The sequence below is a fragment of the Panicum virgatum genome, chromosome 9K (assembly GCF_016808335.1).
Source record: "Panicum virgatum strain AP13 chromosome 9K, P.virgatum_v5, whole genome shotgun sequence".
In the NCBI taxonomy this organism is placed as follows: domain Eukaryota; kingdom Viridiplantae; phylum Streptophyta; class Magnoliopsida; order Poales; family Poaceae; genus Panicum; species Panicum virgatum.
Window position 1 is genome coordinate 41188287 of NC_053144.1, and position 15086 is coordinate 41203372.

At 46.2% G+C, this 15086-nt stretch overlaps 2 protein-coding genes across 2 annotated transcripts; both read right to left on the minus strand.

Annotated features, from left to right (window-relative positions):
* Window positions 1–503: 503 nt before the first annotated feature.
* LOC120651424 lies at window positions 504–3062 on the minus strand. The gene is made up of 3 exons (XM_039928898.1): window positions 1522–3062; window positions 1302–1414; window positions 504–1194 (listed from the first exon to the last, which is right to left on the minus strand). The coding sequence occupies exons 1-3, from the start codon at window positions 2156–2158 to the stop codon at window positions 1063–1065; spliced, it is 882 nt and encodes a 293-aa protein (XP_039784832.1). The 5' UTR covers window positions 2159–3062; the 3' UTR covers window positions 504–1062.
* A 32-nt stretch (window positions 3063–3094) lies between these two features.
* LOC120651425 lies at window positions 3095–6477 on the minus strand. The gene is made up of 2 exons (XM_039928899.1): window positions 6207–6477; window positions 3095–4860 (listed from the first exon to the last, which is right to left on the minus strand). Exons 1-2 carry the CDS (start codon window positions 6233–6235, stop codon window positions 4146–4148), a joined length of 744 nt encoding a protein of 247 aa, XP_039784833.1. The 5' UTR covers window positions 6236–6477; the 3' UTR covers window positions 3095–4145.
* Between the last annotated feature and the right edge of the window lie 8609 nt (window positions 6478–15086).

The window sequence follows — 15086 nt, forward strand, 5'->3', positions numbered from 1 at the left end:
GCTAAATGATTGTTTGCTCAGTTGCTTTCAATTTGTTGTCCTGAAATGGTTGCGCATGCGTGTAACGAAACACATTTTGTTTTTTAATTACTTATAAATGTGAGTTGATTCTTATTAACTTTATTTTCTGAGAGGAGAAATGGTTGATGGTTTTTTTATTCTTTAGTTTTCTCTCGCAGAAATATTTTAATTTTTTACTGGCTAATTTTGATCGCAGTTAGATTTTTCTTTGTAAGCAGAAGCTGTGGACCTTTTTCCTGTTGTTCAATGTCTCCTGAGAGAAACAATTTTATTTTTTCTCTCTGATTTTTCAAGGAAAACAGTTACCCTTTTATTGTTCACCTTTTGGCAGGAGAAAGGGTTGACAATTTTGATGCTACTAGGTCAATGCCCTTGCACTGCTACCAGCTCACAATAAAATTTGTACTCTCGCCAATTTAAATTATAGGTCGTTTTGATTTTATTTTTTTTTAGAAAAGACCATGGGTGCTTAATTTCATCCATCACTAGTCAACTTCATCCATCGATTGACACAAATTATAGTCCCAAGATTATACAGATTTGAGGAGAACAGGGGGAGGGAACCTCACCCGCGATAGAACTGTGCAACGTGGACGACGGATACGGAGGTGGGGACTGGAACATGGTGGGAAATCAGAGCCATAAGAGTTTACAAATCTCTAAAGATACCAACCCCTCATTCATCATCCTTGCCAAACTGATACATACGAGGCCATGGCTACCACCAGAGCTTAGTAACTGATGTTTCCATCACTTCCATCATACTCGCCATCTTCTAGGTTTTCCTTGACCAACCGTGGCCTCTTCGCTTGCTTCATGCATGACGCACAAGATGACGTCTTCTTTCTGCTCGAGTGCTTTGGTGCTTCTTCATCATTTTCTTCACCTGATGTTGGATACTCTGCATCATCCAATAGTTGATTCGCTAGATTTGCTAGCCCTACTTCATCATTGTTTGCTCGTGCCATAAGTAAGGACCTATAGTCAGGCATTTGGGCATAGATGCGTGACATTCCCACCAGCCAGTCAAATGGTTCATCTTCACTGGGAAGGTATGCAAGTACAGGATCTGTCTTTCATTTGAGCTTTTTCTTGTATCCTTCTGTTGACCATCACAAACGTCGACTCCTCAAATTTATTGCACTGAACCAAAGATGGCTTTTTTTTATGGACCTGAAAAGGGGTCACCGAAGGGCAAAGAAGTTAACTACATAAATGAAAATATGGTAAGTTAAAGAAATGATTGATGAATATTTGAAACTGGCTCATCAATAAATTACCATTTCGATCCAACTTTGCTCATAGGCAAGTGAGCCACAAGTTAACCTTAATATCCTCAGTGCCATTGTGCTCAACTCCTTTGCTGTACTGCCATGTAATTCCCACCAGGAAACTATATAGGAGAAGGTAAATTCAAATACAATACCAAAAGAATAAAACATTATAAACCCTGACAAATGATCCGAAAATGCCTAGGTAAAAGACCACAATGAAAATTACCTGGGTCAAAATTCATCAGAGTGGCACGAGCCCTTCCAAAACTCTGTGATGCAGTCCTGTAAAGCTTCAACTGATGCACAATCCTCTCTTGCACAGACTGATCTGGGTACATCTTGTGTGCACACTCAAGAAGTGCATCTCTAAATATTTCAGTCTTTTCAATTTCGTTTCCATTTTGGTAGTAGAACAAGGGATTCAAATAATAACCAGCTAAGTGCAATGGTGTCTTCATGTGCTCATCTTTTATACAATCTATATGATACCATACTGGCAAATAGTGTTCTTCCTTATTTTCAAAGCGAAAGGCAATTTCCCTTTTAACATTTGCAAGTTCACCATATATGTTTCCCATAGAGGACCTGCCACAACCCATCCTCCTCAGAACATCCACTACTGGCTCAAAACTGTTTATAGCATATAGCACCCCATCCCAAAACTCATTGCTCACTACTAGGTTATAGAACCTCCTGCCGGCCTCATTCTTTGACCACATGTTGTCCTCCCATTCTTTAGAAATAAACATAGTCTTCAACTCAATCCTGTTATCATAAAGGCTCTTCAAATTCAAGCAGCATGTTGTGTAGTAGGAGATCCCAGCATGAACCAAATCCTGCTGGTTGGTGAATTGGCGCATCATGTCCAACAAACTTGTTTGTCCGTAAATAAAAGCAGTGAGTGATCTTGCCTTAGAAATTGTAGTCTTGATCAAAGGAACTAGGTAAACCGCGCGCTATGCCGCGCCCACTTGAAAATACAGAGCAAAATAGTTAATGTGTTAATGGTTACGTATGCGTATATAGTAGGAAGAGAGGTTCGCTGGAGGGCGTGGCAATGGACCGATCGTTACATATGGGCCGAAATGAGCCAACACCAAATCCATGCCTAGTGTCGAGCTTTCTCTCTTCGGAGTTGCTCTCAGCTCTTCCTCTCCACAGTGCATAGGAGTAAGAGTAAAAGTAAACATCAGACATGAACCGAAGCCGTGAGATCTAGAAGAAACAATAAAGGAATTGGAACCAGGATCTCACCACGGAAAGAAGCAAGATGACCTGTTGGACAGGCCGAAGCAGCGTGCAGCAACACGAAGCGCAAGGCAAAAAGAAAAAGAAAAATCACCAACGGACGGCGGAGACTGTAACCTGTATATCCTTATGTTGTGTTCTTGACCTTCATATTTCTATTTTTTCAGTATCTGTATATCCTACCGCCAACTTATCTTTACCCCTATATCCTTTTGGACGAAATTAGTACTAATGGTGGCTAACGGAGATGGGAAAAGACAATTTTGCCCTTATGTGGAGGTGTTGCACTGAAAATTTTTTAACCTGCATGTCCTTATGAAAACTGATGTTAACCTGTGTATCCTTGGGAGGTTTTAAACAGTTGGAGTTTTGAGGTGGCCGCCGGTCCATTTTTTTCTTTCATATCTAATAATAAAAAACTCTAACCACAAATAAATACAAAAGTAAATCAGCCCGTGAGAGGGTGCCTCGCCGCGGGGGGCTCCCAGGCCGCGCCCTCGGTGGCTCCCCGCGGGGGCTCCTGGCTGCACCCCACCCCCCCCCCCTCCCTCGCCGCGGGGCCTCGAACACGCGCCGCCCGGGGCCGGCCGGAGGGGGCGGCGCCACCTCCGATAGCTGTCTCGCCGCGCCGAAATCAGCGAGCTTCGCGCCGCCGGCAGCCTCACCGCGGCCGAGGAGCACGTTCCGGCCCTTGACGTCCTCGGGCTCCACGCTGGCCTCGCCGTGCACCCTCCGGAGCATGCCCCGTGCGTCGCGCTCGCCGAGCCTGCCCTGCCTCGCGGCAGCCTCCGCGGCTGCTTCACCAGGGCCGCCGCGTGACCCTTGTGCGACTGCAGCGCGGGGCTCGCGCGCGCCGCCGTCCGCGCGAAGGTCGGGGACCCGTTGGGCGGTGCTGAGCGGCAGCTGGAGCAGTTCCTCGAGGCGCCGTGCTGTGGCTGCCGGGACTGGATTGTGCCGCTGCTGCGATTTCCAGTGAGTTCTTGCTCTGTTCTTTGACCATCCTCTATTCGATTTGAGCTTTTCTTGGTTTCAATCCGTGGGATTCACTGTCTATCCATGTGCTTCGTCACTGACTCGGCTCAATTCGACTTGGTTGATGCCTTGTCATGAATTATTCAAAGTTGTGACCATCCTCTATTCGATTTGATGCCTTGTCTATCCACGAGCTGGTCCTCGGGCACGGGCAGAACGCGGCGAGGACGTACGGCGGCAAGGACGCCGACGTGGCGGCGCGCGGGCAGGCGCGCGGCGAGCGGCACGCGGGCGGGCGGCGAGCGGCACGCGGGCGGACGGCCCCGGCCGCGGTCGGTCGACCTTGTCGTCTCCACCGCCTCCGTGGGAGAGGAACAAAAACGAAAAACGAAGCCAGGTGAGATGCGGCGTTTGACTGTGGAGACGTAGCGGGGGATCCAAGCGAAACCCAAGCGGCGAGGCGGTTCGGCCGCAACAGGCGGCAAGGCGGTTTTACCACAGGAAGTCAATGTGCGGGGGCAGCCACAAACCAGCGAATCCAGGGACCGCGTCGCGCTATGTTTTCGGGACAGGTGTCAAGCCCATGGTATCCCGACGCTCCCAGGCGTCCCTCTCCATGATGTATAGTATTTAGAGTATATACCCTATATCTTCAAGCATCGCGTTAATGCAACTTGCAGCACAGTAAGTCCAAAACATATTGGGCCTCTTTACAGTAAGCATTTTTTCTGATTTCAGTTCTGAATGAATGTTTGTGATGACTTGCACCACGTTTTTCTCTCCAACTTCTTCAATACACGAGTCAACTAGTTGTAAAAGTAATGCTTGACCGCAGCTGCCTGAAGGAAGTTGGATGGAACGAAGGAAACAGACACCCAATGAACAATGGACCGCCAAGTTTAACATGCGGTTTCCATCAGAATCAACCTGTTCATCAACAATAATAGAACATCCTTCCGATTCCCAAGATTTCTTCAGTGCATCAATCGAATCATTAATAGCTAAAACTTCTCTTTTCAGTAATGGTCCATTGAGCTCATCCAGAGAGGGTCCCTGTAAACTAGGGCTGCATTGTGCAATTGCTTCTAACATTAAGTCAAAGCTCTTAAGACAGGCAGTATTAAAAGGAATTCCGGCTTCATTGAACCATGCTGCTATGCACTCAACAGCCCTTCTCTTCTTTTCCATCTGTGCTGCATCATGGATAGCTCGTGCATTCTCTCCATTCTTTATTGCTTGTTCTGTAGTTGGCACAGAATGCATATCAATTGGCCCTTTACTATCTTCGTTCTTCGATTTGAGATCTGATGTATTTCCATAGGTGTCATGGCTGTCATTACCCATGCTGCATTGTACACTTTTTGTCAATTATGAGTTATTTCATTAAACATCAATCATTGTTAGCACCTCAAGCTTTCCAACCAACATTTTCAGCCCCCATTGTTACGAAACTGGCTTTTGTTATCTCATTTGGCAAGTAAGCACTTGCTCTTGACTTGTTGGCTTTTTGTGCTTTGTGTGTTGCTTGTTAATATAAATTGAGAAAAAAATGACATGCAGGGATTATAGACTCTGAACTATATGTAAGACTTATTTTGGGTATGTGGGATTAGTTCTTCGCCGAAGGTGGCAAATTGAGGCCAGAGAGTGTAAAATAGACTGGCCGTTAAGCTTGCTCGATAAAATGACAACACAAAACGAAGGTACTAACATCAACAAGTGGACTATGATAGGTCATAGCATAGTTGAATAATGGTTTTGCGTCATTCGCTAGTACTTAATATTTCAGATATCGATGCAAATATCTAAGAAATAATCCTCACAGACCATGGCAGTGCTGGCAGCATTCATTTTCCATGTTGTTGAGAAATCATTTCAGTTGGAAGCACTTCTACCTTGAGCCATTGAGGATATGACACATGAGTGACAACTGAATTCATATGTATAAAATCATCTGCAGACTAATGCAGATTACATTATAAGCTCTTTTACTATATACAACCTAAAAGCAAAAGAACATGGCCAGCAGCAACAATACACAAGGCCATTAAACTTATGTGCTACTCTGTTTTATCAAACTCCTACGTTTCCTCTGTTCATTGATGTTTGTGCCGACGAATCCACATTATTTTTCCATGCTACGTACAAAATACATTCACAAAGGCCTCAGCACTCGGCATTTTTTTTTCTTAAACACATTATCCATGATGGAGCATGCAACAAATTAAATTGGAGACAATGAACAGCTAGCTCTTCAGCTAAACAAATGAATATCTAGGCTAGCAGGTTAGTACTTAGTACATTAACAAATAACAGGCTAACACCACTGAAGGACTGTGACTACTGTAAGTAACTAAGACAAGTTGAATCAAAGCTTTCCCCAAATTGGCTTTGATGTATATTTAGGTACACAGATTTGTAACCCAGATTTCCTAGAAACCTATAGCCCAAAACCTTGCGACATATACAAGAAAGGGGAATTTCTAACCTCAAAAATCGTCAGAGACCTTGGTAAGACAGAAACAATTAATTCCACGAGATAAATTAACAAGCAGCGCCCAAACTAGCCCACCCTAATCTGACTGAATCCGAAACTGAATCGGCTCGCCCGGGACAAATGGGGATTGGGGAAAAGATGAAATCTATTTCAAGAAATCCGTGCAGCAGGACTAGAGAAAGGAACCGACGAACCTGGAAGTGGAAGAAGCGGCGGCCCCCATTACCAGCTCCTCCGCACCAAGATAAACCGCGCCGACCAACAGGCAACTGCCGGGCCGACAAAATCCCTGAGCAAGGGGCCGGGAAGATTCGCCGCGGTGGTGGTGGAGCTTTGGGACCTGAGATTCGCATGCAGTGGCCGCGGCGGAAGCGCAATAGAGGTGGCGGCGGGCGGACTGGCTGCGGCGGAGGAGGAACGAAGTGTGGCCGGAGCGGGAAGGTCCTATGGTTTCCCGCCGTTTAGTTTCCACCGCCTCTAGCAGTAGCAGTAGAGCCGACCGAGTAGCTGCTTGATCGGGCCCTAGGCTAGGCTACGCTGGGCTGGGCTGGGCCTGTGCCAGGCAGGCTTACGAATGAATCCGGCAAGTCGATTTCCTGAAGCAATATATATATATATATATATATATATATATATATATATATATATATATATATATATATATATACCTTGCTAGATTATGGGCTGAATTTACATTTCCACTTAAACTTGAAAATTTTAATATTTTGACCCCTCAAACTCGTGATATATGAGGTATTTATGATCCAATGAACATGAAAGTTTTATTATAGTTCAAGAATATAATTATTAGTCGACAATAAAAATTTCAGCATATTTGAACCACAAAAGATATGAATTAATTACAGAAAAGTATATATCTAAAAGTAGAAAAACATTTTTTACTAAATTATGTCATATCACATGTTCATTGCAGAGATCTACTCATGTGGAGTCCAATAAAATTAAATTTTCTATTTTGTCATTTTTGATGATTTACTATGATTTTTAAAGATTCATCCAAAATAAAACCAACCAGGGAGGTCATATGTCTGGTACCGAGAGTCTAAGGAGCCAAACGTAAACTCAGCCCACAATCGAGGGAGGTAATTAGAACTTTTTTTTTCATGAATGGAAATATAATCGAGGGAGGTAAATAGGACCTTTTTCTTTCATGAACGGAAATCTTTCTATTCTATGTCTGTGTGCACTAAAAAATGGGTGTGGAGAGTAGTTATAAGGGCACTCACAATCTAAGATACTTTCGATAGTTTTATATTTATCATGACATATAGATACTACGCATAGAAACTACATTCCCAATAAATAATTTCTTCAAATAAATAGTTATCCAACCATATTTCGTCTCTCACTTCTTCCTATCCCATCATCTTTTTTGTGAGTTCGCACAGACATGATTTCTTGTATGTTCATTTTCATTCTCTCCTTGTTAATTTTTCTGCCATCTTAATTTTTTCTTATATGGCAACGTATTTGATGTTATGGAGCTAAGGTGGAGCGTTAGGACTGTCCTAACTAACTAGAGGATGTATGTAAATCTAGAAATGAGTACGCGTCGAAGAGTCGCCGTGATACCAAATGGAGTTCCATTTGGCTCTGACGTCAAACAGGGTAGTCGCCAGGTACAATTGTCTAGCCTTGACACGTTCACCAAATGTCATGGACCCAATGAAAATATTCCTGACATGCTGCATGAGCTCCTGGTTAGAATGCAAACCTTGGTTTCCCTTCCCTCCGCGACCCACGGTAAAAAGCGGATGTGTGTCGATTAGCGAATTCTAGCAGCAATTTTGCCGAAAAAAGCTAAGTCCTCTTTCTTAAGGATCACAACAGAAACCTGACTTTCGATCGAGCCTGCGAGGAATCCATCGCGTTGCACCGAATGAAAAGCGCAGAGGCAAGGATGGTGTGTCACTGCGAGTTCATATCATCATCTCCTTAAGCAGTAATGTCACACCCGGTTTCGAAAGAAGACCAGATGTGCCTCATATGTGTGACAGGATCATATTTCACACATATGGAAGACGTCATAAGTGAATATATCAAAAACAATGTTCACAACATAAACAAAAAGGAATAAATACTTTATTACACACTCCGAGAAATAGACACGAAAGTCTTAACGTTCCACCGACAACATAAACGAGATCTTCAACAAGGCTTCCACAGGAACTCGACTGGTGAACGCTCCTAGAACTCCTCAAAGTCGTTGTATAATTCCACCTCATTGTTCTCTTCTGAACAGCAATTAGGTAAGGGTGAGTACTCTTATGGTTGGTACTCAGCAAGTGGGAGAAAATACAAGGCCATCAAGGAAAGGCTAAGGTTTATTGCAGTTAGCATTTTAGTTGGTCCAATTTTATTAGCAAGCGCCTATTATCTAGGTATAAGTATATACCAACCCACTTAAGCATAAAGGATCCAACATTTTAAAACCAAAAACCACAAGTTAATTATTCTTCAAGTTCAATTGTCATGTGAGGGTCCAAGCCGCTCTTGACCGCGAGCATGGCTGTTATAACAGTTTTACACTCTGCAGAGGTTGTACACTTTCCCCACAATTCGTGTCCCCCTGAGTCGCCCGGGTTTGTAAGGCCCTTAAACACTTCCTTTGGGTGAGTGGCGAGGGGTCCACTACGAGGCCTTTACAAAAATTCCCTAACAAGTGACAATCCACTAAGGTTTCAAATCAAAGCAGAGCATAAACCTTCTTAATGGTCAGTACATTAGCAAAAGTTGCTATCCCAAGAGGACCGGGTTATACCCCAACGATGCTTCCCCTCTTGCCCGAGTCTTTAATTAATCAGCCAAGATCAGAGCCATGTGGTATTGTGGTTGTACGGTTTTTTTGGGTGGTTCTCCACGTTCCATTTATATAGCATGATCTTGTAATTAAAACAAGTATAACAACATAAAACATATTTATCATTTTCGAAAGATTAAGATAACACCATTCCCAAAGTTAAGCAACTAAGCCGTTCTACCCAACAAGATATAAAATCCGGTGTTTCAAGGCTTAGGTAAAAAGACTAAGTAATGTCCTAAATAGGATTCCCATCAATTTCATGCATAGAACAATAAAGTAAAGTGTTTCATCATGCTATTATTGGGATCAAAATGGAACATGTAGAGGGGGAAATCCACTTACCTTACTCGTTTAAATGCTGGTTCTTGTTCTTACACAAGCAAAGCAAACAAAACAAAACAAAACAACAAAACAAAACAAAATAACAAAATAAGAGAGGAGGGGGAAGGTGGGATGGGCCGGTGCAGGGATTGGGCCGGCTGGGCCTTGCGGGAAAAGAAGGAGGGAGAAGAAAAGAAGGTGGGCTGGGCTGAGATTGAGAGAAGAAAGAAGTATTCTTTTTTTTTAACTCAAACTCATTTGAATAAATTCATTTGAATTCAAAGAAATTTTGAATTTTGGGTGTTACAAGTAAAATCTCGAAAAAAAAGAGTAGCAGCCGGTAACATTTAGCCGGAGCTCACCGGTGACTTCTAGTTTTGTGATGTACTAACAACGCGGAACAACGTAACACTCGAATTCACAGGAAAGAAGAAAAGGTAGTCACAAAAAAAAAGAAGAAAAGGTGAAAAATACCAGAATGATTTTTTTGGCTCAGCATATGGCAGACCGCGACACGCCAACACATCCACTGCCATCATGGTCTCCAGGTAAAATTGTTTTGGTAATAAAATATTTGTTCCAGCAATAAAACACGAGTGGACTGATTTATTGGGCCGGTTTTAGATCCAAAACACGAATCCTGAAGGGGTGGGCTGCCTACGATAACAGGTCCACTTGGGGTACGACTACTGACCGACACCGACGAGAACTGAGACGGTTTGGTGTCTGAGGCCCGGCCCATGTATGAAGTGCATCCCACCTTTTACAGAGTCTTTTTCCTGTATGCCCTTATGAAAGTTACTCATTACGTACATGCTCCTAAAAAGTTCAGATGCACCTGTGTACCTTTGCGCCAACTTTTCTTTACCTCTATACCCTTCCGTCCACGTTCTGTTAGAAGTTAACAGTTTATGAGCTCTAACAGGTGAGAACCATCTAGTGAATTGTCTATATTGCCCTTATCCCAGATACCTGTCCTCAATCCCCTTGAGACAGCCGGACCGAGATTCGGTGACATGCTTATGGCATGTCAAGGTGTAACATGCTGTCCATCTGGATCGTTGAAAGCAAATCCAAAGGCCCTGGCCTCACTAAGAGTGGCAACGGGGCGGGTTCGGATCGGGTGGATTGTCTGGGCACCCAAACCCGAAACCCGAAATTAAAACCCAAACCCGACCCGAACACTGATTCAGATTAAAATTCATCCCCGAACCCGAAATCCGCGGATCCCCGAAACCCGACGGATAATCCGAAACCCGAAATATATTTTCACAGAACAGCAACACACTACTCACCCAGGACCCAGCCCCGCAAACGGTCGACCGCAGCACTCACAGCTGACGCGCAGACCTAGGCGCCCAGCCTCCAACCGCACCAACCAGCAGCAAACGGCGCCCGCGAGCCCACTCGCTCAGTCCCTCTCAGGTTCAAATGCACCAACAAGCGGGCCCAGCGAACCACACATGCAGGCATGCAGCCATGCACTGTGCCGAACGGCAGGGAACGGATGGCTTAGGGTGCGCCCACTCCACTCCGGTCAAACCTGCGCCTGCGCATGTCGCCGCCTGCTCTCCCTGGGAGACGGGCGAGCCGGTCCCACCTCCCACGCTCCTGGCCAACCAGCGGTCCAGCGGGCAGTCAGTTAGAGAAGGCATTTTGGGTCAGCGACAATCAGCGTACTGCAAACGGTTGAATGTTTCGGGTCCGTCGGAGATCCGCGGGTTAAATTAAAGATCCGCTCCAAACCCGTTGCATTTCGGATACCCGAACCCGAAAATCCGTGGGCGAAAATTAAGGCCCAAAACCAAAACCCGCGGACCCGAAATCTGCGGATATCCGACCCGACCCGAACCCACTGCCATCCTTAGGCCTCACGCGCGTTGTTCCCACCCTGACAGGTAGGACCGCGTCTCGCATGCGCCGTTTCCACCGTGAACGGCCATTCGCCAATCCCGTCCTCGCCTTGCACTCCTAGTCGACCGATGAGGGAGGCCCTTGGGCCGCCGCCGCCGCCTGGCGTCGCCGCCGCGGGAGGCAGCCGGGTCGCTGCGCGTGTGGAGGCAGAAGCCCCTGCCCTACCGCCGCGACCGGAGAGGAAGGGGGCCGGCAGGCGCGTGGAGGCCGGCAGGCGCGTGGAGACGGGCGGCCGGCGAGTGCTCATGGTGCTCATCAGGACGCTGCAGAACCTGGAGGGGAAGATGCCCATCGATGTGGCCAAGCTCAACAACCAGGACAGGACGACGTCCTCAACCTGCTCGTGAAGCACGCCTTCGTATAGACGCCGTCGTCGTCGCCGCCTCCAAGCTGCTGCTTGCTATGCTGTGATGCGCTGCTTTGCTTTCTCTCCCCACAAGAATTTCTGTTGTTCAGTGTATGTATCATATCGAGAGCTAGTAAGACAGATTTTGCTTGCATAATTGCGGTGGGATTGGCTTTGTTGGATTTTCTACCCCTCCTGAATTTCGCTTATTTAATCAATAAGAATTACATTTTCAATTCATGATCCCTACTTCGAATTCTGCAAATAGAGAGCTTACTGTGTTCGGTGCCGCACAACATCGGGGTCGGGGGCGCTGTCGCCTACGCCACCATGGGCCGTGTTTGGTTGCAAGCAACGCTACTTGTGCTACGAGAGAATCTTGCCTGCATGAAGCACTAAACGAAATTTATTTGAATAACCTTTTTATGGATGGATGTAATTTTTCGCGATGAATCTAATGATGGTAATTAATCCGTGATTGGCTACATTGATGCTACAGTAGCTATCCTCTAATCGTACGTCAAAAGCCTCCTTATATTCGTCTCACGAAGTAGCGCAGGGATTGTGAAGTTAATTTTATAAAATACTTTTATTTAGTACATTTAATTATTGATCAAAATTTGCTACAGTAGCTTGCGCTACACAAACCAAACACGCCATGGTCGGCCCTTGCTTTCCGTGAGCGGAGCTCCTGAAGCGCTCTTCCGATGCCTGCAGTGCGTCAGGCTCTCGCCGGCCACCTGTCTCTAGGCGCTCACCGGCCTGCACGCGCCTGCCGGCCCCCTTCCTCTCTGGTTGCGGCGGTAGGGCAGGGGCTCCACGGGCACGGCGACCCGGCTACCTTCCGCGAAGGCCCCGACGGCCTCCTGCGGCGGCGACCCGGCTGCCTCCCGCGATGGCGCCGCCTGGCGGCGGCGGCCCGGAGCGCAAGGCGAGGATGGGATTGGCGGACGGCCGTTCACGGCGGAAACAGCACGTGCGGGGCGCGGTCCCGGTTGTCGGGGTGGAAACAGCATGTTACATGCTGTAAGCATGTCACCGAATGTCGGTCCAATATAGCCACCCGTGAGGCCGTGACCAGCCGCCGCCGACGCCAGGTGCGGCTGCTACCGCCGCCCTTGGGAGTGTGCCGACGCCGCCGGCTGGGAGTGCGCCGCCGCCGCCTCCGTCGCTCACTGCCTCAGATCCCGGGCGGGGCGGGACGCGGCCTCCGCGCGGGCGCCGGTTCGGGCGAGGCCCGTCGGCTGGCACGTGCGGCGCGAGGGCTCCTATATAACTTGTGGAAGATGTATAAGTTATATATTTATAAAGTCCATTAGGTCTAAATTAGTTTCAACATTTTGAAAAAAAATAGTTCAACATTTGAAAGTAGTAGATTCAACATTTTTTACAGATTATTTCAACATCTCAGAACACATAGATTCAGCAAACTAAAATCTAGATCAATATTTTTTTCAATTCATCTTCTGCGGCGTCGGCGGGGAGTGGGGACGGCGGTGTGCGGCGCACCAGCAGCACAGCAGCCACAGCGCAGCAGCGGCGGCAGCGCGGCAGCAGCAGTAGCCGGGCAGCGCAGCAAAGCAGCAGCAGTAGTCGGGCAGCACAGCAAAGCAGCAGCACGCGCGAAGGCGCAGCAGGCATGCGCGGCACCAGCAGCAGACCAGCAACAGCATGCACGGCAGCAGCAGCATGCGCGGCAGCAGCATTGCGAGGAAGGAGGAAGAAGATTAGGGTTGAAGAGATCTAACGGTTGAGAAAGTTTGCACGAATCTCAAATATTAGAAATTGGAGAAGAAAAAATCTTTCGGAAGATGTATAAGATTTCCGAGTAGGGGTGGTAATGGATCATGACCCTAATGATCTCTTCACAGCCCAACAAAACTCTTAAATTATTTAATTCAAAATTATATAAAATTAGAGCCCGACTCTTTTAGAATCCGGCTCTTAAATTTTCTAATTCAAAATGTTGTGGCCCTTTACCACCGCGCCGGTGTTGCGCGAGCGCGAGTTGGGGCTGCCGCACCCAGAGCTGTGCGAGCGCCCAGAGCAGGACGCCGGGGCAGCAAGAGCTGGACCTCGTGCTGTGCTTGCACGTGGGGGTCCAAGGAGAGGGACGCGCAGCACACTGCTAACAGAGTGCCAAATTCCTAAAGCTAGCAGCACCAAACCGTTACAGATAACAAAAGATACCAACCCGGCAATCCCCCATTCGTCACGCCTTCCAAGCTGAATTAATAGCTCATACATACAAGGCCATGACCCCCACCAGATCTTAGTAACTGGTGTTTCCATCACCTCCCTCACACTTGCTGCCTTCTATGTCTTCTTTTATTAATCTTAGCCTCTTCGTTTGCTTTGTGCATGAAGCGCTGGATAATGTCTTCTTTTTCCTGGAGTGCTTTGGTGGTTCTTCATCACTTTCTCCTGCAGATGACACAAAATCTGCATCATCCAATAGTCTATTTGCAAGTTTTGCTAGTCCTGCATCATCACTGCTTTTCGCTCGTGCCATAAGCAATTGTTGGGACTAGTTCGACTAGGCACCTTGAACTATTAGCTCAATCAATGTTAACTGGCTGGATACAACTAAATCACATGATGATCAAGCATTCCTAAAGCTAACAGAGTGCCAAATTCCTGAAGCTAGCAACACCTAAACGTTAAAGATAACCAAAGATACCAACCCGGCAATCCCCCCCATTCATCACCCCTTCCAAGCTATCCATGACCCCCACCAGAGCCTAGTAACTGATGTTTCCATCACTTCCCTCACACTTTCTGCCTTCTACGTTTTCTTTGATTACTCTTGGCCTCTTCGTTTGCTTTGTGCATGAAGCGCTGGACAATGTCTTCTTTTTGCTGGAGTGCTTTGGTGGTTCTTCATCACTTTCTTCTTCAGATGCCACAAAATCTGCATCATTCAATAGTCTATTTGCAAGTTTTGCTAGTCCTGCATCATCACAGCTTTTGGCTCGTGCCATAAGCAAAGCTCTACTTTGAGGTAGTTGGGCATCATTGCGAAACATGCCCACCAGCCATTCAAATGGTTCATCTTCACGGGGAAGGTAAGCAAGTAAAGGATCTCTGTCTCTCATTTGAGCTTTCCCTTGTATCCTTTTGTTGACCGTCACAAACATTGAATCCTTAAATTTCTTATGTTGAACCCAAGATGGCTTCTCTCTGTGGATCTGAAAAGGGATCCAAGAAGAGCATAGCAGAATTTTTTAGTTCCAAAAATGAAAAAATGAATGTTTAGTTTGTTAATCTTCAACTGGATGAAAAAACGAAAAGAACTACTGGATGAATGTTTGAAACTAGCTTATCAGTTTGTTACCTTTTCAATCCAACTTGGCTCATAGGCCACTAAGCCACAAGTTAATCTTAAAATCCTCAGTGCCATTGTGCTCAACTCCTTTGCTGCAGCACCATGTGATTCCCACCAGATAACTATACAAAGGAGAATAGTTACTTAAATATCACATTAAAGAAGAAACTGAATTTTAAACCATGGCAAACGAATCAAAAAGCACCTACATAATATTTATCCATAGAAAATTACCTGGGTCAACAGTCATTTGAGCATGAATGGAATGAGCCGTGCAAAAACTCTGAGAAGCAGTCTGGTAAAGCATCAGTTGATTCACAATTTTCTCTTGCGTAGACTGATCT

Bases quoted from the DNA above. Each gene is read 5' to 3' on its own strand.
- LOC120651424 (XM_039928898.1), bottom strand. From the start codon at position 2,158: ATGATGCGCCAATTCACCAACCAGCAGGATTTGGTTCATGCTGGGATC. The intron at 1,415-1,521 runs GTAATTTTCATT...TCTCCTATATAG, and splicing joins TCTGATGAATTTTGACCCAG to TTTCCTGGTGGGAATTACAT. The intron at 1,195-1,301 runs GTAATTTATTGA...ACCCCTTTTCAG, and splicing joins AGCAAAGTTGGATCGAAATG to GTCCATAAAAAAAAGCCATC.
- LOC120651425 (XM_039928899.1), bottom strand. From the start codon at position 6,235: ATGGGGGCCGCCGCTTCTTCCACTTCCAG. The intron at 4,861-6,206 runs GTTCGTCGGTTC...TGTACAATGCAG, and splicing joins GCCGCTTCTTCCACTTCCAG to CATGGGTAATGACAGCCATG.